At 39.8% G+C, this 26,402-nt stretch overlaps 1 protein-coding gene across 1 annotated transcript in view; it reads right to left on the bottom strand.

The window, feature by feature from the left end:
• Nucleotides 1–26,402, bottom strand: part of POLE4 (DNA polymerase epsilon 4, accessory subunit) — a 105,427-nt gene that overhangs the window by 43,895 nt on the left and 35,130 nt on the right. Inside the window, exon 4 of the mRNA XM_061210527.1 lies at nt 14,957–15,025. Coding sequence (XP_061066510.1) covers nt 14,957–15,025 — 69 coding nt within the window. The remainder of the gene's footprint in view (nt 1–14,956; nt 15,026–26,402) is intronic.

Genomic DNA, 26,402 nt, shown 5'->3' with positions numbered 1-26,402 from the left:
CATTCTCTACTAGGTCTGTGTCTTTATTCCCGTCTTGCCACTAGGTTCTTCAGGACATTTTTTTTTTTTTTTTCCTTAGATTCCATATATATGTGTTAGCGTACTGTATTTCTTTTTCTCTTTCTGACTTACTTCACTCTGTATGACAGACTCTAACTCAATCCACCTCATTACAAATACCTCCATTTCATTTCTTTTTATGGCTGAATAATATTCCATTGTATATATGTGCCACATCTTCTTTATCCATTCATCCGATGATGGACACCTAGGTTGCTTCCATGTCCTGGCTATTGTAAACAGAGCTGCAATGAATATTTTGGTACATGACTCTTTCTGAATTATGGTTTTCTCAGGGTATATGCCCAGTAGTGGGATTGCTGGGTCGTATGGTAGTTCTATTTTTAGTTTTTTAAGGAACCTCCATACTGTTCTCCATAGTGGCTGTATCAATTTACATTCCCACCAACAGTGCAAGAGTGTTCCCTTTTCTCCACACCCTCTCCAGCATTTATTGTTTCCAGATTTTTTGATGATGGCCATTCTGACCGGTGTGAGATGATACCTCATTGTAGTTTTGATTTGCATTTCTCTAATGATTAATGATGTTGAGCATTCTTTCATGTGTCTGTTGGCAATCTGTATATCTTCTTTGGAGAAATGTCTATTTAGGTCTTCTGCCCATTTTTGGATTGGGTTGTTCGTTTTTTTGTTATTGAGCTGCATGAGCTGCTTGTAAATCTTGGAGATTAATCCTTTGTCAGTTGCTTCATTTGTAAATATTTTCTCCCATTCTGAGGGTTGTCTTTTTGTCTTGTTTATGGTTTCCTTTGCTGTGCAAAAGCTTTTAAGGTTCATTAGGTCCCATTTGTTTATTTGTGTTTTTATTTCCATTTCTCTAGGAGCTGGGTCAAAAAGGATCTTGCTGTGATTTATGTCATAGAGTGTTCTGCCTATGTTTTCCTCTAAGAGTTTGATAGTGTCTGGTCTTACACTTAGGTCTTTAATCCATTTTGAGTTTATTTTTGTGTATGGTGTCAGGGAGTGTTCTAATTTCATACTTTTACATGTACCTGTCCAATTTTCCCAGCACCACTTATTGAAGAGGCTGTCTTTTCTCCACTGTATATGCTTGCTTCCTTTATCACAGATAAGGTGACCATATGTGCGTGGGCTTATCTCTGGGCTTTCTATCCTGTTCCATTGATCTATATTTCTGTTTTTGTGCCAGTACCATACTGCCTTGATTACTGTAGCTTGGTAATATAGTCTGAAGTCAGGGAGCCTGATTCCTCCAGCTCCATTTTTCGTTCTCAAGATTGCTTTGGCTATTCGGGGTCTTTTGTGTTTCCATACAAATTGTGAAATTTTTTGTTCTAGTTCTGTGAAAAATGCCAGTGGTAGTTTGATAGGGATTGCATTGAATCTGTAGATTGCTTTGGGTAGCAGAGTCATTTTCACAATGTTGATTCTTCCTATCCAAGAACATGGTATATCTCTCCATCTATTTGTATCATCTTTAATTTCTTTCATCAGTGTCCTATAATTTTCTGCATACAGGTCTTTTGTCTCCTTAGGTAGATTTATTCCTAGATATTTTATTCTTTTTGTTGCAATGGTAAACGGGAGTGTTTTCTTAATTTCACTTTCAGATTTTTCATCATTAGTATATAGGAATGCCAGAGATTTCTGTGCATTAATTTTGTATCCTGCTACTTTACCAAATTCATTGATTAGCTCTAGTAGTTTTCTGGTAGCATCTTTTGGATTCTCTATGTATAGTATCATGTCATCTGCAAACAGTGACAGCTTTACTTCTTCTTTTCCGATTTGGATTCCTTTTATTTCTTTTTCTTCTCTGATTGCTGTGGCTAACACTTCCAAAACTATGTTGAATAATAGTGGTGAGAGTGGGCAACCTTGTCTTGTTCCTGATCTTAGTGGAAATGGTTTCAGTTTTTCACCATTGAGGACAATGTTGGCTGTGGGTTTGTCATATATGGCCTTTATTATGTTGAGGAAAGTTCCCTCTATGCCTACTTTCTGCAGAGCTTTTATCATAAATGGGTGTTGAATTTTGTCAAAATCTTTCTCTGCATCTATTGAGATGATCATATGGTTTTTCTCCTTCAATTTGTTAATATGATGTATCACGTTGATTGATTTGCGTATATTGAAGAATCCTTGCATTCCTGGAATAAACCCCACTTGATCATGGTGTATAATCCTTTTAATGTGCTGTTGGATTCTGTTTGCTAGTATTTTGTTGAGGATTTTTGCATCTATGTTCATCAGTGATATTGGCCTGTAGTTTTCTTTCTTTGTGACATCTTTGTCTGGTTTTGGTATCAGGGTGATGGTGGCCTTGTAGAATGAGTTGGGGAGTGTTCCTCCCTCTGCAATATTTTGGAAGAGTTTGAGAAGGATAGGTGTTAGCTCTTCTCTAAATGTTTGATAGAATTCGCCTGTGAAGCCATCTGGTCCTGGGCTTTTGTGTGTTGGAAGATTTTTAATCACAGTTTCAATTTCAGTGCTTGTGATCGGTCTGTTCATATTTTCTATTTCTTCCTGGTTCAGTCTCGGCAGGTTGTGCATTTCTAAGAATCTGTCCATTTCTTCCAGGTTGTCCATTTTATTGGCATAGAGTTGCTTGTAGTAATCTCTCATGATCGTTTGTATTTCTGCAGTGTCAGTTGTTACTTCTCCTTTTTCATTTCTAATTCTATTAATTTGAGTCTTCTCCCTTTTTCTCTTGATGAGTCTAGCTAATGGTTTATCAATTTTGTTTATCTTCTCAAAAACCAGCTTTTAGTTTCATTGATTTTTGCTATTGTTTCCTTCATTTCTTTTTCATTTATTTCTGCTCTGATCTTTATGATTTCTTTCCTTCTGCTAGCTTTGGGGCTTTTTTGTTCTTCTTTCTCTAATTGCTTTAGGTGCAAGGTTAGGTTGTTTATTTGAGATGTTTCCTGTTTCTTAAGGTAGGATTGTATTGCTATAGACTTCCCTCTTAGAACTGCTTTTGCTGCATCCCATAGGTTTGGGATTGTCGTGTCTCCATTGTCATTTGTGTCTAGGTATTTTTTGATTTCCCCTTTGATTTCTTCAGTGATCACTTCGTTATTAAGTAGTGTATTGTGTAGTCTCCATGTGTTTGTATTTTTTACAGATCTTTTCCTGTAATTGATATCTAGTCTCATAGCGTTGTGGTCGGAAAAGATACTTGATACGATTTCAATTTTTTTAAATTTACCAAGGCTTGATTTGTGACCCAAGATATGATCTATCCTGGAGAAGGTTCCATGAGCACTTGAGAAAAATGTGTATTCTGTTGTTTTTGGGTGGAATGTCCTATAAATATCAATTAAGTCCATCTTGTTTAATGTATCATTTAAAGCTTGTGTTTCCTTATTTATTTTCATTTTGGATGATCTGTCCATTGGTGAAAGTGGGGTGTTAAAGTCTCCTACTATGATTGTGTTGCTGTCGATTTCCCCTTTTATGGCTGTTAGTATTTGCCTTATGTATTGAGGTGCTCCTATGTTGGGTGCATAAATATTTACAATTATTATACCTTCCTCTTGGATCAATCCCTTGATCATTATATAGTGTCCTTTGTCTCTTGTAATAGTCTTTATTTTAAAGTCTATTTTGTCTGATATGAGAATTGCTACTCCAGCTTTCTTTTGATTTCCATTTGCATGGAATATCTTTTTCCATCCCCTCACTTTCAGTCTGTATGTGTCTCTAGGTCTGAAGTGGGTCTCTTGTAGACAGCATATATATGGGTCTTGTTTCTGTATCCATTCAGCCAGTCTGTGTCTTTTGGTGGGAGCATTTAATCCATTTACATTTAAGGTAATTATCGATATGTATGTTCCTATTCCCATTTTCTTAAATGTTTTGGGTTTGTTATTGTAGGTGTTTTTCTTCTCTTGTGTTTCTTGCCTAGAGAAGTTCCTTTAGCATTTGTTGTAAAGCTGGTTTGGTGGTGCTGAACTCTCTCAGCTTTTGCTTGTCTGTAAAGGTTTTAATTTCTCCATCAAATCTGAATGAGATCCTTGCTGGGTAGAGTAATCTTGGTTGTAGGTTTTTCTCCTTCATCCCTTTAAGTATATCCTGCCACTCCCTTCTGGCTTGCAGAGTTTCTGCTGAAAGATCAGCTGTTAACCTTATGGGGATGCCCTTGTGTGTTATTTGTTGTTTTTCCCTTGTTGCTTTTAATATGTTTTCTTTATATTTAATTTTTGATAGTTTGATTAATATGTGTCTTGGTGTGTTTCTCCTTGGATTTATCCTGTATGGGACTCTCTGTGCTTCCTGGACTTGATTAACTATTTCCTTTCCCATATTAGGGAAGTTTTCAACTAGAATCTCTTCAAATATTTTCTCAGTCCCTTTCTTTTTCTCTTCTTCTTCTGGGACCCCTATAATTCGAATGTTGGTGCATTTAATGTTGTCCCAGAGGTCTCTGAGACTGTCCTCAGTTCTTTTCATTCTTTTTTCTTTATTCTGCTCTGCAGTAGTTATTTCCACCATTTTATCTTCCAGGTCACTTATCCTTTCTTCTGCCTCAGTTATTCTGCTATTGATCCCATCTAGAGTATTTTTAATTTCATTTATTGTGCTTTTCATCATTGCTTGGTTCCTCTTTAGTTCTTCTACGTCCTTGTTAAATGTTTCTTGCATTTTGTCTATTCTATTTCCAAGATTTTGGATCATCCTTACTATCATTATTCTAATTCTTTTTCGGGTAGACTGCCTATTTCCTCTTCATTTGTTAAGTCTGGTGTGTTTTGACCCTGCTCCTTTATCTGCTGTGTGTTTTTCTGTCTTCTCATTTTGTTTATCTTACTGTGTTTGGGGTCTCCTTTTCACAGGCTGCAGGTTCGTAGTTCCCGTTGTTTTTGGTATCTGTTCCCAGTGGCTAAGGTTGGTTCAGTGGGTTGTGTAGGTTTCCTGGTGGAGGGGACTAGTGCCTGTGTTCTGGTGGATGAGGCTGGATCTTGTCTTTCTGGTGGGCACGTCCACGTCTGGTGGTGTGTTTTGGGGTGTCTGTGGCCTTATTATGATTTTAGGCAGCCTCTCTGTTAATGGATGGGGCTGTGTTCCTGTCTTGCTAGTTGTTTGGCATAGGGTGTCCAGCACTGTAGCTTGCTGGTCGTTGAGTGAAGCTGGGTCTTGATGTTGAGATGGAGATCTCTGAGAGATTTTCGCCATTTGGTATTATGTGGAGCTGGGAGGTCTCTTGTGGACCAGTGTCCTGAAGTTGGCTCTCCCACCTCAGAGGCACAGCCCTGATGCCTGGCTGGAGCACCAAGAGCCTTTCATCCACACGGCTCAGAATAAAAGGGAGAAAAAATGGAAAGAAAGAAAGAAAGAGGATAAAATAAAATAAAATAAAGCTATTATAATAAAAAATAAGAAAAAAATTATTAAGAATATATTTATTAAGAAAAAAATTTTTTTTAATTTTTTAAAAATAGATTTATTAATTTTTTATAATAAAAATAAGAAGAAAATTATTAAGAAAAAATTTATTAAGAAAAAAATTAAAAATTTTTAATTTTTTAAAATAAAAAATATGAAAAAATTTATTAAAAAGTTTTTTTTAATTTTTTAAAAATGGAAAATAAGGAAAAAATTATTAAGAAAACATTTATTAGGGAAAAAAATTTTTTTAAGTAAAAAAAAAAAAAAAAAAAAAGGACGGACCTAACCCTAGGACTAACGGTGAGAGCAAAGCTATACAGACAAAATCTCACCCAGAAGCATACACATATACACTCACAAAAAAAGGAAAAGGGGAAAAGTTAATATATCCTGCTCCCAAAGTCCACCTCCTAAATGTGGGATGATTCATTGTCTATTCAGGTATTCAACAGATGCAGGCACATCAAGTTGTTTGTGGAGCTTTAATCCGCTGCTTCTGAGGCTGCTGGGAGAGATTTCCCTTTCTCTTCTTTGTTCATACAGCTCCCGGGGTTCAGCTTTGGATTTGGACCCGCCTCTGCATGTAGGTCACCTGAGGGCGTCTGTTACCCACCCAGACAGAAGGGGGTTAAAGGAGCAGCTGCTTCGGGGGCTCTGGCTCAGTCAGGCCGGGGGGAGGGAGCGGTACGGAGGAGGCAGGGCGAGCCTGCGGCGGCAGAAGCCGGCGTGAGGTTGCAGCAGCCTGAGGCGCGCCGTGCGCTCTCCCAGGGAAGTTGTCCCCGGATTACGGGAGCCTGGCCGTGGCGGGCTGCACTGGCTCCCGGGAGGGGCGGTGTGGAGAGTGACCTGTGCTCGCACACAGGCTTTTTGGTGGCGGCAGCAGCAGCCTTAGCGTCTCCTGCCTGTCTCTGGGGTCCGCACTGATAACTGCGGCTCGCGCCCGTCTCTGGGGTCCGCGCTGACAGCCGCGGCTCTCACCCGTCTCTGGAGTTCGTTTAAGCGGCGCTCTGAATCCCCTCTCCTTGCGCGCCTTTGGGAGGTCTAACGTCTTCTGCCAGCGTTCAGTGGGTGTTCTGTAGGAGCAGTTCCACGTGTAGATGTATTTCTCATGTATCTGTGGGAAGGAAGGTGATCTCCGCGTCTTACTCTTCCGCCATCTTGCCCCTCCCTCCTACATATCCTTGATTTCAGATAAGATGATAACATATACACAGTGTATACCTGCATTCTTCCCCTCCTCTCTCACAACCTCACTATCCAAATATATTATATATATATATATATATATACTGTATACATTATATATAATTTATAGGCTGTATTTACTATGTCATAGTGTATATATATATATATATATATATATACACACACACACACACACACACACATACACACATACACACAAATAATAAAGAGTGAACTCAAGAAACTAAAACTTGTAACTTGTGGCCATATCCAGCATGGAACCAGTTTACATGGTTCAGGTACCCTCAAGGTAGACTCTTTGGAAGATGGAAGCAAGCTGGATAGTGAGCAACTCTCAGCCCCACATCAATTGGTTGACCTCTACCAGGGCCAGCTTCCAAGAAAAGAAGCAACAGGACAGAGACTGCCAGACCTGAGATTTCCCTTGATAATATGGCTCCCAGTGCCGTGCTGTGGGCATTGTCCTTGGCCATGCAAGCCTGGGTGGGATCAGATAAACTAGAATTAGTGAAGATCTGTATGTTTTCAGCTGTCTTGGCCACTAGAATTCTGCAACTGCAGAACACCCCCACCCCCACCTTTTCTTTCTTAAGGATCTTGGTTACAAGAGAAGACTGGGTGGAAAGTAAGGAACAAAACACCATAATTTTCATGAAGCCTATCCAGGAATCACTAGACACCTTCAACTAACCAGGAAGCTCCCACACCTTGTCAGCATCTTGACTTCCGGAGAGGGAAAGCCTGATGAGCCCATTCCATGAGCAAGTGCCGATGACTTGCCAATAACCTTGGCCTCAAGCTCAGTAGGGAGGGCCAGATCAATTGTACAGTCCTAAACAGAACAGAGGTCACTTCTTTCTCTATATATCTGCGAACATCTTCCCCTAGGCAACATGTTTATCTGGAATTCTTGGCATGGGGTGCAGAGGGTAGATTCTGATAGGAAACCTAGGCAACACTGGCTACAGAAACTTGAGATGAAGTAGAAGAGACAGGTTCTTCAAATGGCCCAGCCAGGGACCTCAGGCAGAGGAAGCCCCAGTTAGACCAAGGAGAGGTAGACCAAGGGCCACAGCAGTGGCAATGGACTGCACCTGCCACTCATCCTTGTCCACAGCCCTTTGCAGGGACAATCTTCAAGGTCCTCACTCTTGCAGGGGTATGGAGTGCTCATATGCATAAATCTCCTTTGGACTTGGTTTTTCTGAGACTGTCTCTGAATTTCTGGCAAAAAAAAGCAAAGACCCAACCAGGAATATGATGGCCTGACACCTCTGGGTCCCTGATCTCAGCACCTAGATGGCCTTCCTTCCTCTTGATTTCACTTCTGTCCTCTTTAATGTCAATAATGAACAGAAAATATTTAAACAAAATTTACAAATCCAATTCACATATTAAAATATTTTAATCAACCCTGGTTTTTGTCATCTGCAATTGAACACCACTTTATTATTATTGTGTAAATATTCCCCAAAATACATTTTCTCATTTAAATACCACAGGAAACTGAATACCTAGGAGGGCTGTCATTTGTAACTGTCACTCCACTCTTCTAAGTCCAGCAAGATAAATGGGTTATGGAGAATTTTCTTTCTTTATACTCTGCACCTCAGTGTCTACTCACCTAAAATAATTCTTGCTCTGTGCTATAAAATATTTAAAAATATAATATTCTGTTTATCTTTTAAAGTGCATTTCTGGTGACATTCAGTATAAAAATCCCTATAAAATGCCCTCCTCCAAAATGTGTTTACTGGAGCCCTGTGTAACTTTTAAAATCACCCTCAGTATCCTGGGTCCTCTGTCACTTGTCCAAATTTGGTGGATTTGTTCACAGCAGCCATGCTTGTCATCAGATTCATACCCTCCTTCATGTCATTTAAGGAAATGGCCAATAGGATGCACAAGGCCCTGCGGGTTTTCAGAGTCTGGATTTTTTTTTATTCTATCAAGTAATTTGAAAGTGGTTTCTTCAAACCAGCTAGAAAGCCAACTATTTCTGAATGTGACTCAGATAAAAGAAGACAACATGAAAGCACTTTGATGGAGACCATGAGGGTGAAGCTCATTCAATCCAAGATACTTTTTAATCAGCTACCTTCTACTTGGCCCAGAAGAAATAAGGAAGAGAAAAATAAAAATCAAATAGGGATGGCTAAAATGAGCAGTACTTATTGGTGGCCCACCCAAGAGGAAAACAAGGATTTAATAGCTATGATACTTTAAATTTTAGAGCATTTCTAAATTTTCAAAGTAATTTTACATGTATTATCTCTTTGTATTCTTCTAGCAGGAGTGCAGGAAGGATTGTTTCCATTTGTATTATTGTTATTATCCTAATTATTACCACTGCTTAACAGAGACCAAGGACAGGGCTGGAAGAATCTGGCAAATCACCTTATACACATGAGAGCAAGTGGCTTTTGTCCTTAGAGACTCTTCTGTTTTACACATTATGAAGTACAGTTTTTCCAAGGTCCTGCCCAGTGAATTCAAGATGGAACATGATTAGGGACTTCCCTGGTGGCACAGTCGTTAAGAATCCGCCTGCCAATGCAGGGGACACAAGTTCGATCTCTGGTCCGGGAAGATCCCACATGATGCGGAGCAACTAAGCCCATGTGCCACGACTACTGAGCCTGCACGTCACAACTACTGAGCCTGCGTGCTGTACCTACTGAAGCCCGTGCACCTAGAGCCCGTGCTCCACAACAAGAGAAACCACCGCAATGAGAAGGCCACGCACTGCAATGAAGAGTAGCCCCTGCTCGCGGCAACTAGAGAAAGCCTGCGTGCAGCAACAAAGACCCAACGCAGCCAAAAGAAAAAAAAAAAAGATGGAACATGGTTAGAAAGTGAGGAAGATAAGGGACTGGGCAAGAAGTGGGGTACAAGGAGGGAAGAGCAAATGGTTCCACATGTGGGTTGTGAACAGAAGTGCCAGGAGCATGCTGGAGGCCATTGCAAGGAGCCAGATCAGCCCACTGATCTCATAGCCAGCTGGACAGGGGATAGTTGGGTTGTCAAGATCTAACCAAAAGATTCTAAGAAACATGGGGTTTACTGAAAAATTGATGAAGCTACACCAGCAAATACCCATTTGCAGTCCCCAACCCAGATTAGGGTATTAGGAAAACACTTTTAGTGGCAAACAAAATTTTTCATCATTGTAGAGAGTTCTACTGGACAGTGCTGGTCTAGACTAGATTTGAAATTATCTAGGCAGTAGATGATAACAGGGTCCCCTCATTACCTGGGCTCTAAAGGCAGTGGTGTGACTCTGAGTCAAGTCCTCACTTGGTAGAGCTAACAAATCTGCTTACGGACTCCACAGGAAGACCATGTACCAGTCCATAGGATAGCATTTGCCCACAGGAGAGTAAGTGGCTAAAAAGGAAGCTACCTAGTAAATACTGGAGGTACATCTTCCCCTTTTCCAGACAATGCAATTCTAATTCAAAAGTCCAGGACTTCCCTGGTGGTCCAGTGGTTAAGACTCCGTGCTTCCACTACAGGGGGTGTGGGTTCAATCCCCGGTGGGGGAACTAAGATCCCACATGCCATGCAGTGCGGCCAAAAGAAAAAATAGAAATTCAAAAGTCCTTTTAGAATCTCTGCATTTGCCCCCCCCACCCAACTTCACCCATTCCTTAAAGGTCTTAGAAGACCAATTGGCAATACCGATTAGACTAAAGGAAAGACAAAGAGCTCCTCAAGAAAGATTCTGCTTTTTCACCTTAGGACATGTATCTTTCTTCCCAGAGACTTGTGTTTTCTTCTCTCAGAATGAGGAAGGATGGTACCAAAGCTCCATTGCCCACTTACTGGGAATCTGGATTGGGGACCACAAATAAGTGCTTGTTTGTGTGGCATCAGCCATTTTTCATTAACCCCCACATTTCTTAGAATCTTCTTGCTGGTTCTTTACAACACAACCATCCTGTGGGATATATACCTCTTTTTATATACCAGTTGACTGTCCCATGTGATTTTATCCTAGCCCAGGAAAGTCTTAGGCCCACCAGATCCAAGCAAGTGCCAAGACATCAGAGCCAAAAGTAGTGATTTGTTTGTGCATTACTATGAAGGCTGGAGTCAAAATGAACTAGGAAGGTATTGAGATATATAGACACAGATATGACTCAGAAATAGAAGATTCAGGTGAGGAACCAAGGACCAGGACAAAAGATGGAACATGTTAAAAAAAAAAAAAAAAAAAACAGAGATGGATGGCCTAGGTACTGTTAACCAAAACTTCAGAAATGGAGACCTGATTGAAATAAAGAGGCATTTATATGAGGTTTGTTAGGACTGCAGCCCAGGAGATCCAAAAAGCACTTAAATTATGTTCTGCTGAACTACAAAACGGAGGAGGTTTATAAAGGCAAAAAAACACAAGGTTGCATAAGTTGTTTGTCAAGAATTAGGATTGGAGCTGGCAAGAAGTATGGGTGCTTGTTAAACAAGGATTGGCTGGGGTCTGAAATGATTACATAGTTGCAAAGGACAGAATTGGGGTGACTTTGAAACTACAAGGTTGTAACTAGCAGCTTAACAGGTATTGTTTTGAAAATGGCTGGTAGTGTCCTTGAGTTTGATACAGTTTAGAGAAAATTCAACTTCTCAGTGATGCAGAAACATGTCTGAAACCATATCCACGATGGCTACCTGGCTCCAATTTGGATGCCTGAACCATAGTTACTCCATTTTGATTTTTAAATGATCTTAAATATGTCATCAGTACTAAGGAGTGCACCAAAAAAAACAGCCCAGGACCCCCACAGAACTGTGCTTGGGGGTCCAGTCTGTCAGGGTGGTCATCTGCCCACAGTGTCTCTTCTAAATCTGTTGGCCACACTGCCCTTTGGCCATAACAGTTAGTCATATCCTGTACCCAATATACAGTGTCAACAAAGCCAGAAGCTACCTTTGGGGCTATTCTTTGCTCTCCCTCCATTCTACCATAGTCATGTCCCTTCTAGAGTGTACAGTGCAAATCCCGAATCTAGAACTAGATTAGCTGAACCTCACCTCCTTGGAATATAGGTGAAAATAAAGTCTGAGAAAATACATGCATAAAGGTCGCCAAACAACAAAAATAATGATGTTAAAGTTACTGCAGTCTACTTATGGGATTAGTCTTCAATCTCTCATTCAGAATTTATTGATCTTATTTTACACCACATAGTAACAAGTTTAACTGTCTGGTTTATCAGTCCACAGCAAATGTGAAGCAAAAAATCAGGGAAAGGAGACCAAACATTATAAAAGAGACATAAGGTCAACTCACAAAGCACAAGTTGAGGCCATTTGGTATAGCATTAAACTATTCTACTTCATAACAGTAGCTTCCAGTAATTAGCACAAAATGATTATATTATGTCCAGTTTTCTCTGCTTAAATCACAGATTTATCATAATAATTCAGAGATTAAAGATACTGGTTTATGTGCTAAGCCGTATCTCTTTTTTGTTTTATTTTCATCTTTTTATTTTACCCTTGAAGAAAGGAGGAAGAAGTTACTTTCTTCTCTCGAGACCCAGCAGAGGTGGATCCTGCAAAATGATGACCCAGTTACAGAAAGTGGAATAAAGGTCACCAGAGGTGGCAGGGAGGGAGAAATGAGAAGTCATTGTTTAAAGTATATAGAATTTCTGTTCAGGATGATGAAAAAGTTCTGGAAATGGATAGTGGTGATGGTTGTACAACATAGTAAATATAACTAATGCCACCTAAATTGTACCTGTACACTTAAAATGATCAAAATGGTAAATTTGATGTTATGTACATTTTACTACAATAAAAATAAACTAATTAATTAATTAAAGATTAAAAGGCAGCCCAGCTAAGGAGCTAAATACAGAGTGGGGGACGGAGAAAACCTCCGGGAAGGAACTCTAGGAGGCGTGATCTCTACCATGCAGTTTGAATTTTCCTTTTCTGCATGGTAATTACCACCTGTTCTCACCAAGTCTTCAGGTAAAGCCTGCTCTAGGCTGTTCTTTGGAGAGAAAAAGTAGGTCATTTCTGGACTATGATGAAAGCACAGTCATCTGGAGAAAGAGTAATGAGAAGAAGTATTGACCAGCAGAGCAGCTATTGGCTAAGGCTGCATGTGGGAATGAAAGGATATGGAGGACATGTGAGCATTCCCTGGAGCCTCTCAGGAACAGAAATGGAAGGAATTCTCTCACAGGCTGGACTCCCACAGGCTGTGAGCCACGTACTAAAGGCTGGACCACTGGCTACAACCCTAACTTCTTCCCTGACCCCAGCATCTTCTCAGATTTCTACCCAGCCTGGCTCCACTACCTGCACTGTGGCTCTGGCAGCCTCTTGGGGACGCTTTGGACTTGAATCCAACGTTACCCAGAGTCCTCCTGCAACTGAGACATTCTGGTCACCTTCCATCCCCCAATCCACCCCATCCTCCTCATGCCCTGCCCCTCCTAGAGTTATTACCACCCTCACTCCTAGGATCCCCACTGAAACCAGCTTCACCCAAGCTCCAGGAAGGATCACAGAGTTCTACTGTGGCTGACACCTCTTCCTCAAGCACAGAGCCACCTCTGTTGGCCCAGAGCTCCATCCAATACAATTTTTTCAATTCTGTTGGTCACCAGGGGCTAAAGTAAATCCAGGAGCATCTCACTGCTCAGGTACTATAACCTTCCTCCACCTGGTCCTAGGTGTCATCATTATCAAAATACAGCTCTTAGGGTCCCTCTAATATGGTGTAGTGTGGGGCTGACTGGTCCCTGGTACCACTCTGTGTAACCCCTCTTGAGAGTAGCTGAAGGATCTAAAACCACCCTTGGGTGCTGCTTAATTTTCTTCCTATTTAGGACTCCCTGGATACAGCTAAGCATGAGATGCCTGTATCAGTCAAGGCCCCAGCATCCTGAACTGAGATGTCACATGCAACTTTGGATAATTTGAGAGCAGTTTACTAAGGGACTATTTACAAAAGTGTAGGCAAGGAGTAGGGACTTCACAAGGAGTAGTGTGGTAGCCCAAAGTCAGAAACAGCCATCCTCTTACCCCTAGGACTGAAGGGGTGAAGGAGGTGTGATTAAGGGAACTCGCAGATGAGGAGGCTAAGTTGAGATGAGGTCTGCCAAAAGCTGAGGCTTTTGGTCAAGGGCCACAGCTACTTGTGGCGACCCCACAGGGAGAAAGGAAATGTACATTGGCTTGACTCTCCCTCTCTCCCTCCCATCTCCTGTGGAGACTGAAGGAAGCCCACTGATGTAAGGGCATGCAGGTCAGCTTCCCAGGGCACAGGGCAGCATGGAGAAGGGTGCAGATGGATGATAACCAGCACGGTGCCCCTGCCCTTGGTAACTGAACATCACTCACCTGCATAGTGCTGACTAATATGTGCCCACAGTGCTGGTGACAGGGTAGGAGGAGGAGGGAAGACTAAGGTAACCTATGCCCTACAGAGTTTCAAAACCAGACATTGAGACACAAACCCAAAGAAGGCAGATTAAAGATCTGAGCAAGACAGATCTCCCTGGCCACATTTAGTGCTCCCGGCACTGGGTACAGCTCCCTCTCTCCTTTCCAACCCTCTCACTCACTAGCTGATTTCCCACTCAAAAATAGTGCTAATAACACAATTTTTTAAATCAACCCATAAAGACATAAATAGGCAATTTATAGACAAAAAATACAAATGACTTACCAACATATGAAAATATGCTCAATCTCATAATTTATGAATTGCTAAGGTACTATTTTTTTAAACCTCTCATACTGGCAAAGATTAAAAGATTCAATGATACACAATACCTGCATGTTATGAAGAAACTATTGGTAGCAATATAAATTGATGAAATTTCTTTGGAGGATCATAAATTTAAGATTTACATATTCATTAATTTAGCAATCTTACTTCCAGAAAGGTTTTCTATAAATACTCTCCCACATGCAAGCAAAAAACTCAACAAGGATATTCGTTTCCACATTGTATGTAAAAGCAAGGATTTGGGATTAGGATTGGAAAAATCCTAATTGTTTAAAAATAGAGGAATGTTTAAATAAATATGGTTTGTATATACAGTGTAATACTACATAACAGACTTTAAAAATAGATACATATTGTGCTGGTAAGGAAACATCTCTAAGATATGTTATTACATAAAAAGCAAGGTACAGAACAATAGGTATAGTACGGCCCTATTTGTGGAGGTTTTTAGGTTTTGGGGTGGGGGGGTGGAGGTTGGTTTTTTTTTGGATGGAGCCATAATCAAGTAGAATATGGGCCATGAAAAAAGTAAGTTCATTTTTTCCCACCACTTCTGCTTAAACTCACCTTGTGTACTTGTTCTTTTTCTGCACTCCAGATGAAATTGCTGGCAGGTCCTATAGTTTCCAGCCACTCCTAGATAATTTTAAAGCCCCCAGTCACATTCAGTTATAAGAAAAACCTCATATTAGTAATTTAACAATCCATCGAGTATAGTAGCTAAAACTCCAGTCTCATCAAATGTCAAACTTCCCTTCTCTGTCAGTCTAGGTCTGCTGTCTGCCGGTCGGTGCTGTTGGGGGTGGGGCTATGGTGGGGCGAATTTGGCTGCTCTCTCTTCCCCACTCACCTTCCCCAGTCGCTTGCTGGCTGCAGTTTCTGGCCCACCCACCCCACCTTAGAGTGCAGGGGAAGAGGGCCTATAGGGAGAGGATAGTCTTCTGTGGCTGATGCAGAGGTAATGGAGCCTGGTTCTCTGAGTGTGACAGATGCAGAGTTTCCAGATGTTTTACAGAGAGCTATTATAAGATTTGATTTTTCTTTTTTTCCCTCCCTTTTTGAAGCTCCTCGCACTGAGGACTGATAGTTATGGCTCCCTTGCCCCAGGAGCTGTCTCTTGTCTGGCTGTAGACAACCTCTTCCTCAGGCCCACACATTCACTCTGTTGGGATCTCATGGTCCCACCATGAAATTTTCCTTGGTGGAACCCAAAGCAACCCTAAGCTACTCCCCAAACCCAAGAGAATCCACATCTGGTCCCCTCAAAACATGCATTTTTGCTCCACAGCTACTGAAAATGCAGCCCAGTTCTAAGGTAGCCACCTCTCTTCATTCAACCCCCAGGTAGACAGTTCAAAACAGCCTTTTCACCTTCTGCAGACAGAAACAGATGCATCTTTATTTCTAACAGATACCAGGCAACAAGGTCCAGCCCTCTGGGAGACGGACTTAAAGCCCTCTCACTTGGCCAAGCACACTGACAACACTCTCTGAAGAAACCTCTCAGCCTCTACGCCCACTACACTTATTGGCCAGGAGAGGGTTGCTAATACAGCCAATCCTCTCTCACTGTCTCTCAGCACAACCTACAAAGGCAGTTGACCCAGTGTAAGTATAAAGCATCTACAGTACTTTTGCAGGCCTTTAGGCCTCACTCAAAAGGAAGAAACATCTTATTGCATATACATATATCCATGTATAAGCAAAAAAAAAAAAAAAGTTCTGGAAGGATTATACAAGAAATCATCCACAGTGATAAACTCTGGGGGTTAATTGGGGGACCAAGATGAGAGGGAAATTTACTTTTCATTGTATACCCTTCTATATTTTTAATCATTTTTATAATGGCATGTATTACTTTTAAAACTAAACAAAAATCTAGTTAATACATTTTAAAATGCTAGAGAGATTTTTATACCTCAAGATCAAAGAAGACTTCATTGATACAATGGTAAGTAAAACACCAAACAATTACCAAATATATTAGAAAATATGATCTCATTTATAATAGCAACCAAAGAGATAAAATACAAGACAAGGGCAAAATCTGTCAAAAGTAAACTTTAAAATTCTACTGAAGAACATAATAGAATAATTGAATAAATGGAAAAACATATTCTGTTCTTGAAAGACTTAATAGTTTAAAGATGTCAATTCTCCCTAAATTAAACAATAAAAGTATACAATCTCAATAAAATCCCAATGGGTTTTGGAGGGATATAAGGGGGGGAGACTAGGCAAGTTGATTATAAAATTCATATAAAAAATAAAAATTAAAGATGGACTAGGAAAACTCTTTTAGGCCAACCAGAGAGCAGAACATTTTGTATTGTTCTGGTAATTTAAACCATTTGACAAACTTCTGAGCAAACACAACCATTGAAACACCACCAAAAGAACAGTGAAGTAATAAAAGTGTAAACCAAAAATCCAAAGAGAATGGGAGGAACAGAGGAAGCTATAAACTGGGTGCTTTATGGAGTAGAGGGGGATAAGAATGAGGAGGGGTTTTCCCCTATAGACCCTGGAAAACCTCAGCACACAGAGGAACAAAGTTCTAAGGAAGGTAAAGATGAGGCAAGGGGCTAAAAACATAGACATTATTTGAAATTCTATTTACGAGGAGATCCAAATCCCCTACATCCCTTCCCCAAGCCTGCCAAGGTAAATAATATCCCCCACTATCCCACCAGATACCATTGATTTCTTCTCTGGGAAAACAGAAATTGAAAAGTAAAATGACTTTCAACCTAGCATCTAGCCTGTACCAAGCCAAACTATCAAGTCAACATGTGGCTGGAATAAAAACATTTTCAGAGATGTAATGACTCAGAGAACATACTGTTCTGAAGATGTAAGTGCATGTGATATTGTAATTTATAATAATTTGTATATTTGGTCTTTGTCCCCATTCCTGGCACAGAGCTCCTAAAGCCCTTAGAATTTCCTAAGTGTTAAGAGCACTAGGAGCAGAGCCTGAACAAAGATGGTAGAGTAGAAGGACGTGCTCTCACTCCCTCTTGCAAGAACACCAGAATCACAACTAGCTGCTGGACAATCATCGACAGGAAGACACTGGAACTCACCAAAAAAGATACTCCACATCCAAAGACAAAGGAGAAGCCACAATGGGATGGTAGGAGGGGCGCAATCACAGTAAAATCAAATCCCATCACTGCTGGGTGGGTGACTCACAGACTGGAGAACACTTATACCACAGAAGTCCACCCACTGCAGTGAAGGTTCTGAGCCCCACATCAGGCTTCCAAACCTGGGGGTCTGGCAAAGGGAGGAGGAATTCCTTGAGAAACAGACTTTGAAGGCTAGAGGGATTTGATTGCAGGACTTTGACAGGACTGGGGGAAACAGAGACTTCACTCTTGGAGGGCACACACAAAGTAGTGTGCACATCGGGACCCAGGGGAAGGAGCAGTGACCCAGGGGAGACTGAAGCAGACATACCTGCTAGTGTTGGAGGGTCTCCTGCAGAGGAGGGGGGTGGCTGTGGCTCACCGTGGGGACAAGGACACTGGCAGCAGAAGTTCTGGGAAGTACTCCTTGGCGTGAGCCCTCCCAGAGTCTGCCATTAGCCCAACAAAAGAGCCCAGGTAGGCTCCAGTGTTGGGTTGCCTCATGCCAAACAATGAACAGGGAGGGAACTTAGCCCGACCCATCAGCAGTCAAGCAGATTAAAGTTTTACTGAGCTCCGCCCACCAGAGCAACAGTCAGCTCTACCCACCACCAGTCCCACCCATCAGGAAACTTGCACAAGCCTCTTACATAGCCTCATCCACCAGAGGGCAGACAGCAGAAGCAAGAAGAACTACAATCCTGCAGCCTGTGGAACAAAAACCACATTCACAGAAAGATAGACAAGATGAAAAGGCAGAGGGCTATGAACCAGAAGAAGGAACAAGATAAAACCCCAGAAAAACAACTAAATGAAGAGGAGATAGGCAACCTTCCAGAAAAAGAATTCAGAATAATGATAGTGAAGATGATCCAGGACCTCAGAAAAACAATGGAGGCAAAGATCAATAAGATGCAAGAAATGTTTAACAAAGACCTAGAAGAATTAAAGAACAAACAAACAGAGATGAACAATACAATAACTGAAATGAAAACTACACTAGAAGGAATCAATAGCAGAATAACTGATGCAGAAGAACGGATAAGTGACCTGGAAGACAGAATGGTGGAATTCACTGCTGTGGAACAGATAAAGAAAAAAGAATGAAAAGAAATGAAGGCAGCCTAAGAGACCTCTGAGACAACATTAAACACAACAACATTCACATTATAGCGGTCTCAGAAGGAGAAGAGAGAGAGAAAGGACCAGAGAAAATATTTGAAGAGATTATAGTCGAAAACTTCCCTAACATGGGAAAGGAAATAGCCACCCAAGTCCAGGAAGTGCAACAAGTCCCATACAGGATAAACCCAAGGAGAAACACGCCGAGACACATAGTAATCAAACTGGCAAAAATTAAAGACAAAGAAAAATTATTGAAAGCGGCAAGGTAAAAATGACAAATAACATACAAGGGAACTCCCATAAGGTTAACAGCTGATTTCTCAGCAGAAACTCTACAAGCCAGAAGGGAGTGGCATGATATACTTAAAATGATGAAAGGGAAGAACCTACAACCAAGATTACTCTACCCTGCAAGGATCTCATTCAAATTCAATGAAGAAATCAAAAGCTTTACAGACAAGAAAAGGCTAAGAGAATTAATCACCACCAAACCAGCTCTACAACAAATTCTAAAGGAACTACTCTAAGTGGGAAACACAAGAGAAGAAAAGGACCTACAAAAACAAACCCAAAACAATTAAGAAAATGGGAATAGGAATATACATATCAATAATTACCTTAAAGGTGAATGGATTAAATGCTCCAACCAAAACACAGGCTTCCTGAATGGATACAAAAACAAGACCAATGTATATGCTGTCTACAAGAGACCCACTTCAGACCTAGGGACACATACAGACTGAAAGTGAGGGGATGGAAAATGATATTCCATGCAAATGGAAATCAAAAGAAAGCTGGAGTAGCAATACTCATATCAGATAAAATAGACTTTAAAATAAAGAATGTTACAAGAGGCAAGGAAGGACACTACATAATGATCAAGGGATCAATCCAAGGAGAAGATATAACAATTATAAATATATATGCACCCAACATAGGAGCACCTCAATACATAAGGCAACTGCTAACAGCTATAAAAGAGGAAATCGACAGTAACACAATAATAGTCGGGAACTTTAACACCTCACTTACACCGTGGACAGATCATCCAAAATGAAAATAAATAAGGAAACAGAAGCTTTAAATGACACAATAGACCAGGTAGATTTAATTGATATGTATAGGATATTCCATCCAAAAACAGCAGATTACACTATCTTCTCAAGTGTGCACGGAACATTCTCCAGGATAGATCACATCTTGGGTGACAAATCAAGCCTCAGTAAATTTAAGAAAATTGAAATCATATCCAGCATCTTTTCTGACCACAACGCTATGAGATTAAAAAACGTAAAAAACACAAACACATGGAGGCTAAACAATACGTTAATAAATAAGCAAGAGATCACTGAAGAAATCAAAGAGGAAATCAAAAAACACCTAGAGACAAATGACAATGAAAACACGATGATCCAAAACCTATGGGATGCAGCAAAAGCAGTTCTAAGAGGGAAGTTTATAGCTATACAAGCCTACCTAAAGAAACAAGAAACATCTCAAGTAAACAATCTAACCTTACACCTAAAGGAACTAGAGAAAGAAGAACAAACAAAACCCAAAGTTAGCAGAAGGAAAGAAATCATAAAGATCAGAGCAGAAATAAATGAAATAGAAACAAAGAAAACAATAGCAAAGATCAATAAAACTAAAAGCTGGTTCTTTGAGAAGATAAACAAAATTGATAAGCCATTAGCCAGACTCATCAAGAAAAAGAGGGAAAGGACTAAAATCAATAAAATCAGAAATGAAAAAAGAGAAGTTACAACAGACACCACAGAAATACAAAGCATCCTAAGAGACTACTACAAGCAACACTATGCCAATAAAATGGACAACCTGGAAGAAATGGACAAATTCTTAGAAAGGTATAACCTTCCAAGACTGGACCAGGAAGAAATAGAAAATATGAACAGACCAATCACAAGTAATGAAATTGAAACTGTGATTAAAAATCTTCCAACAAACAAAAGTCCAGCACCAGATGGCTTCACAGGTGAATTCTATCAAACATTTAGAGAAGAGGTAACACCATCCTTCTCAAACTCTTCCAAAAAATTGCAGAGGAAGGAACACTCCCAAACTCATTCTATGAGGCCACCATCACCCTGATACCAAAACCAGACAAAGAAACTTTTTTTCTTAAAAAAAAGAAAATTACAGACCAATATCACTGATGAATATAGATGCAAAAATCCTCAATAAAATACTGGCAAATAGAATCCAACAACACATTGAAAGGATCATACCATGATCAAGTGGGATTTATCCCACGGATGCAAGCATTCTTCAATATACGCAAATCAATCAATGTGATACACCATATTAACAAATTGAAGACTAAAAACCACATGATCATCTCAATAGATGCAGAAAAAGCTTTTGACAAAATTCAACACCGATTTATGCTCAAAACTCTCCAGAAAGTGGGCATAGAGGGAACTTACCTCAACATAATAAAGGCCATATATGACTAACCCACAGCAAACATCATTCTCAATGGTGAAAAATTGAAAGCATTTCCTCTAAGATCAGGAACAAGACAAGGATGTCCACTCTCACCACTATTATTCAACATAGTTTTGGAAGTCCTAGCCACGGCAATCACAGAAGAAAAAGAAATAAAAGGAATACAAATTGGAAAAGAAGAAGTAAAACTGTCACTGTTTGCAGATGACATGATACTATACATAGAGAATCCTAAAGATGCTACCAGAAAACTACTAGAGCTAATCAATGAATTTGGTAAAGCTGCCAGATACAGAGTTAATGCACAGAAATCTCTTGCAATCCTATACACTAATGATGAAAAATCTGAAAGAGAAATTAAGGAAACACTCCCATTTACCATTGCAACAAAAAGAATAAAATACCTAGGAATAAACCTACCTAGGGAGACAAAAGACCTGTGTGCAGAAAACTATAAGACACTGATGAAAGAAACTAAAAATGATACCAACAGATGGAGAGATATACCATGTTCTTGGATTGGAAGAATCAACATTGTGAAAATGATTATACTACCCACAGCAATCTACAGATTCAATGCAATCCCTATTAAATTACCAATGACATTTTTTACGGAACTAGAACAAAAAATCTTAAAATTTGTGTGGAGACATAAAAGACCCCGAATAGCCAAAGCAGTCTTGAGGAAAAGAAACGGAGCTGGAGGAATCAGACTCCCTGAATTCAGACCATACTACAAAGCTACAGTAATCAAGACAATATGGTACTGGCACAAAAACAGAAACATAGATCAGTGGTACAAGATAGAAAGCCCAGAGACAAACCCATGCACCTATGGTCAACTAATCTATGACAAAGGAGGCAAGGATATACAATGGAGAAAAGACAGTCTCTTCAATAAGTGGTGCTGGGAAAACTGGACAGCTACATGTAAAATAATGAATTTAGAACACTCCTTAACACCATACACAAAAATATACTCAAAATGGATTGAGACCTAAATATAAGACCGGACACTATTAAACTCTTAGAGGAAAACATAGGAAGAACACACTTTGACATAAATCACAGCAACATCTTTTTTGATCCACCTCCTAGAGAAATGGAAATAAAAACAAAAATAAACAAATGGGACCTAATGAAACTTCAAAGCTTTTGCACAGCAAAGGAAACCATAAACAAGATGAAAAGACAACCCTCAGAATGGGAGAAAATATTTGCAAACGCATCTACAGACAAAAGATTAATCTCCTAAATATATAAACAGCTCATGCAGCTCAATATTAAAGAAACAAACAACCCAATCCAAAAATGGGCAGAAGATCTAAATAGACATTTCTCCAAAGAAGACATACAGATGGCCAAGAAGCACATGAAAAGCTGCTCAACATCACTAATTATTACAGAAATGCAAATCAAAACTACAATGAGGTATCACCTCACACCAGTTAGAATGGGCATCATCAGAAAATCTACAAACAACAAATGCTGGAGAGGGTGTGGAGAAAAGGGAACCCTCTTGCACTGTTGGTGGGCATGTAAATTGATACAGCCACTATGGAGAACAGTATGGAGGTTCCTTAAAAAACTAAAAGTAGAATTACCATATGATCCAGCAATCCCACTACTGGGCATATACCCAGAGAAAACCATAATTCAAAAAGACACATGCACCCCAATGTTCATTGCAGCACTATTTACCATAGCCAGGTCATGGAAGCAGCCTAAATGCCCATTGACAGATGAATGAATAAAGAAGATGTGGTATATATATACAATGGAATATTACTCAGCCATAAAAAGGAACGAAATTGGGTCATTTGTTGAGACGTGGATGGATCTAGAGGCCGTCATAGAGAGTGAAGTAAGTCAGAAAGAGAAAAACAAATATCATATATTAACGCATATATGTGGAACCTAGAAAAATGGTACAGATGAACCGGTTTGCAGGGCAGAAATTGAGACACAGATGTAGAGAACAAACGTATGGACACCAAGGGTGGAAAGCCGTGGGGGGGTGGGGGTGTTGGTGTGATGAATTGGGTGATTGGGATTGACATGTATACACTGATGTGTAGAAAATTGATGACTAATAAGAACCTGCTGTATAAACAATAAATAAAATAAAATATAAAATTTTTTTTAAAAAAAAGAGCACTAGGAGCATCTTTTGTTCTAATATTTGGTCTTTCACCACAGTTCCTGAAATAGAGTTCCTAAATCCCTTGGAATTTCCTGGGTGATAGGAAATTTGTTCTAATAAGGTGCCTCTTGGTGTGCTCCTGGATGGGGGCTGGTCACTAGAAAGACCAAGCCATGATTAGATGCTTGGAGTTTTCAGTCCCACCCCTCCATTCTCCAGAGAAGGGAAAGGGGCTGGAAATGGAATTAATAATTGATCATTCCTGTATGAGGAAGCCTCCAAAAAATCCCAATAGTATGGGGTTCCGAGAGCTTCCATATTGGTGAGCACATTCCCAGCTCCACAGGGACAAAAATCCTGTGCTATGGATCCTCCCACACCTCACCCTATGTATCTCTTCATCTGGATGTCCATCTGTATCCTTTATCATACCCATTAATAAACTGGTAAACTTGTTTCCCTGAATTCTGTGAGCCACTCTAGCAAATTAATCGAATCTGAAGAGGGGGAAATGGAAACCTCAGATTTATAGCTGATAGGTCAGAAGCACTGGTAACAACCTGGACTTATGATTGGCATGTGAAGTGGGATGGCATCATGTGGGACTGGGTCCTTAACCTGTGGGATCTGACACTATCTTCAGGTAGATGGTGTCAGAATGGAGTTAAGTTGTAGGACACCCAGCTGGTGTCACAGAGAGTTGCTTGGTGGGGGAAAACCCCCACACATCTGATGTCAGAAGTGTTGTGAGGGTGGTAAAGAGGAGGAAAGACTGAGGTTTTTCCTTAAACAGTGCCTCTCAAACTTTCCTGAGCAATGGAACCACTTGAGGATCTTATTAAACTGTACATTCTGATTCAGATCCTGGTGATATTGGTGTTCCTGCACCATACTTTGAGCAGCAAGATACCACAGTAGCAGTTTTCTTTCTTTCTTTCAGTTTCTATTTTTTCTTTTCTTTTCTTTTTTTATTGGAGTATAGTTGCTTTACAATGTTGTTAGCTTCTACTGCACAGCAAAATGAATCAGCCATACATATACATATATCCCCTCCCTTTTGGATTCCCCTCCCATTTAGGACACCACAGTGCATTAAGTAGAGTTCCCTGTGTTATACATTATGTTCCCATCAGTTGTCTATTTTATCCCAGGGATGCAAGGATTTTTCAATATCCACAAATCAATCAGTGTGATACACCACATAACAAACAAGAATAAAAAACATATGATCATCTCAATAGATGCAGAAAAAGCTTTTGACAAAATTCAACACGCATTTATATAAAAACTCTCTGGAGAGTGGGCACAGAGGGAACATACCTCAACATAATAAAGGCCTTATATGACAAAGCTCCAGCTAACAACATACTCAACAGTGAAAAACTGAAAGCATTTCCTCTAAGGTAAGGAACAAGACAAAGATGTCCACTCTCATCACTATTATTCAACATAGTTTTGAAAGTCCTAGCCATGGCAAACAGAGAAGGAAAAAAATAAAAGGAATTCAAATTGGGAAAGAAGTAAAATTGTCACTGTTTGCAGATGACATGATATTATACATAGAAAATCCTAAAGTTGCCACCAGAAAACTACTAGAGCTCATTAATGAATTCGGTAAAGTTGCAAGATACAAAATTTATACACAGAAATTTGTTGCATTTCTATACACTAACAACAAAAGATCAGAAAGAGGTATTCAAGAAACAATCCCATTTACCATTGCATCAATAAATAAATAAATAAAATACCTAAGAATAAACCTACCTAAGGAGCCAAAAGACCTGTACTCCAAAAACTATAATACGCTGATGAAAGAAATCAAAGATGACACAAACAGGTGGAAAGATATACCATGATCTTGGATTAGAAGACTCAATATTGTCAAAGTGACTATACTATCCAACGCAATCTACAGATTCAATGCAATCACTATCAAATTACCAATGGCATTTTTTCACAGAACTAGAACAAATATATCTTAAAATTTATTGGAAACACAAAAGACCCTGATTAGCCAAAGCAATCTTGAGAAAGAAAAACAGCTGGAGGAATCAGGCTCCCAGACTTCAGACTATACCACAAAGCTACAGTCATCAAAATAGTATGGTACTGGCACAAAAACATAAATATAGATCAATGGAAGAGCATAGAAAGCCCAGAGATAAACCCATGCACCTATGACCAATTACTCTACAACAAAGTAGGCAAGACTATACAATGGAGGAAAGACAGTCTCTTCAATAAATGGTGATGGGAAAACTAGACAGATACATGTTAAAAAATGAAATTAGAACACTCTTTAACACCATACACAAAAATAAACTCAAAATGGATTAAAGACCTAAATGTAAGACATAGGCAGAACACACTTTGACATAAATTGCAGAAGTACCTTTTTTGACGCACCTCCTAGAGTAATGGAAATAAAAACAAAAATAAACAAACGGGACCTAATTAAACTCAAAAGCTTTTGCACAGCCAAGGAAACCATAAACAAAACAAAAAGACAACCCACAGAATGTGAGAAAATATTTGCAAACGATGTGACTAACAAGGGATTAGTCTCCAAAATTTACAAACAGCTCATGTGGCTTAATATCAAAGAAACAAAAAACCCAATCAAAAAATGGGCAGAAGAACTAAAGAGACATTTCTCCAAAGAAGACATACAGATGGCCAAGAGGCACATGAAAAGATGCTCAACATCACTAATCATTAGAGAGATGCAAATCAAAACTACAATGAGATATCACCTCACACCAGTCAGAATGGCCTTCATCAAAAAATCTGCAAACAATAAATGCTGCAGGGGGTGTGGAGAAAATAGAACCCTCCTACACTGTTGGTGGGAATGTAAATTGGTACCGCCACTATGGAGAACAGTGTGAGGATCCTTAAAAAACTAAAAATAGAGCTACCATATGATCCTGCAATCCCACTCTCGGGCATATATCTGGAGAGAAACATGGTTCAAAAGGATATATGTACCCCCATTGTTCATTGCAGCACTGTTTACAATAGCCAAGACATGGAAGTAATGTAAATGTCCACTGACAGATGAATGGATAAAGAAGATGTGGTACATATATACAAAGTGTCTATATTGTAAATATAAAAATAAAGAATGAAATAATGCCATTTGCGACAA

The sequence above is a fragment of the Eubalaena glacialis genome, chromosome 14 (assembly GCF_028564815.1).
Source record: "Eubalaena glacialis isolate mEubGla1 chromosome 14, mEubGla1.1.hap2.+ XY, whole genome shotgun sequence".
NCBI classification, from domain to species: Eukaryota; Metazoa; Chordata; class Mammalia; order Artiodactyla; family Balaenidae; genus Eubalaena; species Eubalaena glacialis.
Note: the sequence above shows the minus strand (reverse complement) of the source record. Positions and strands in the feature narration are given on the sequence as shown.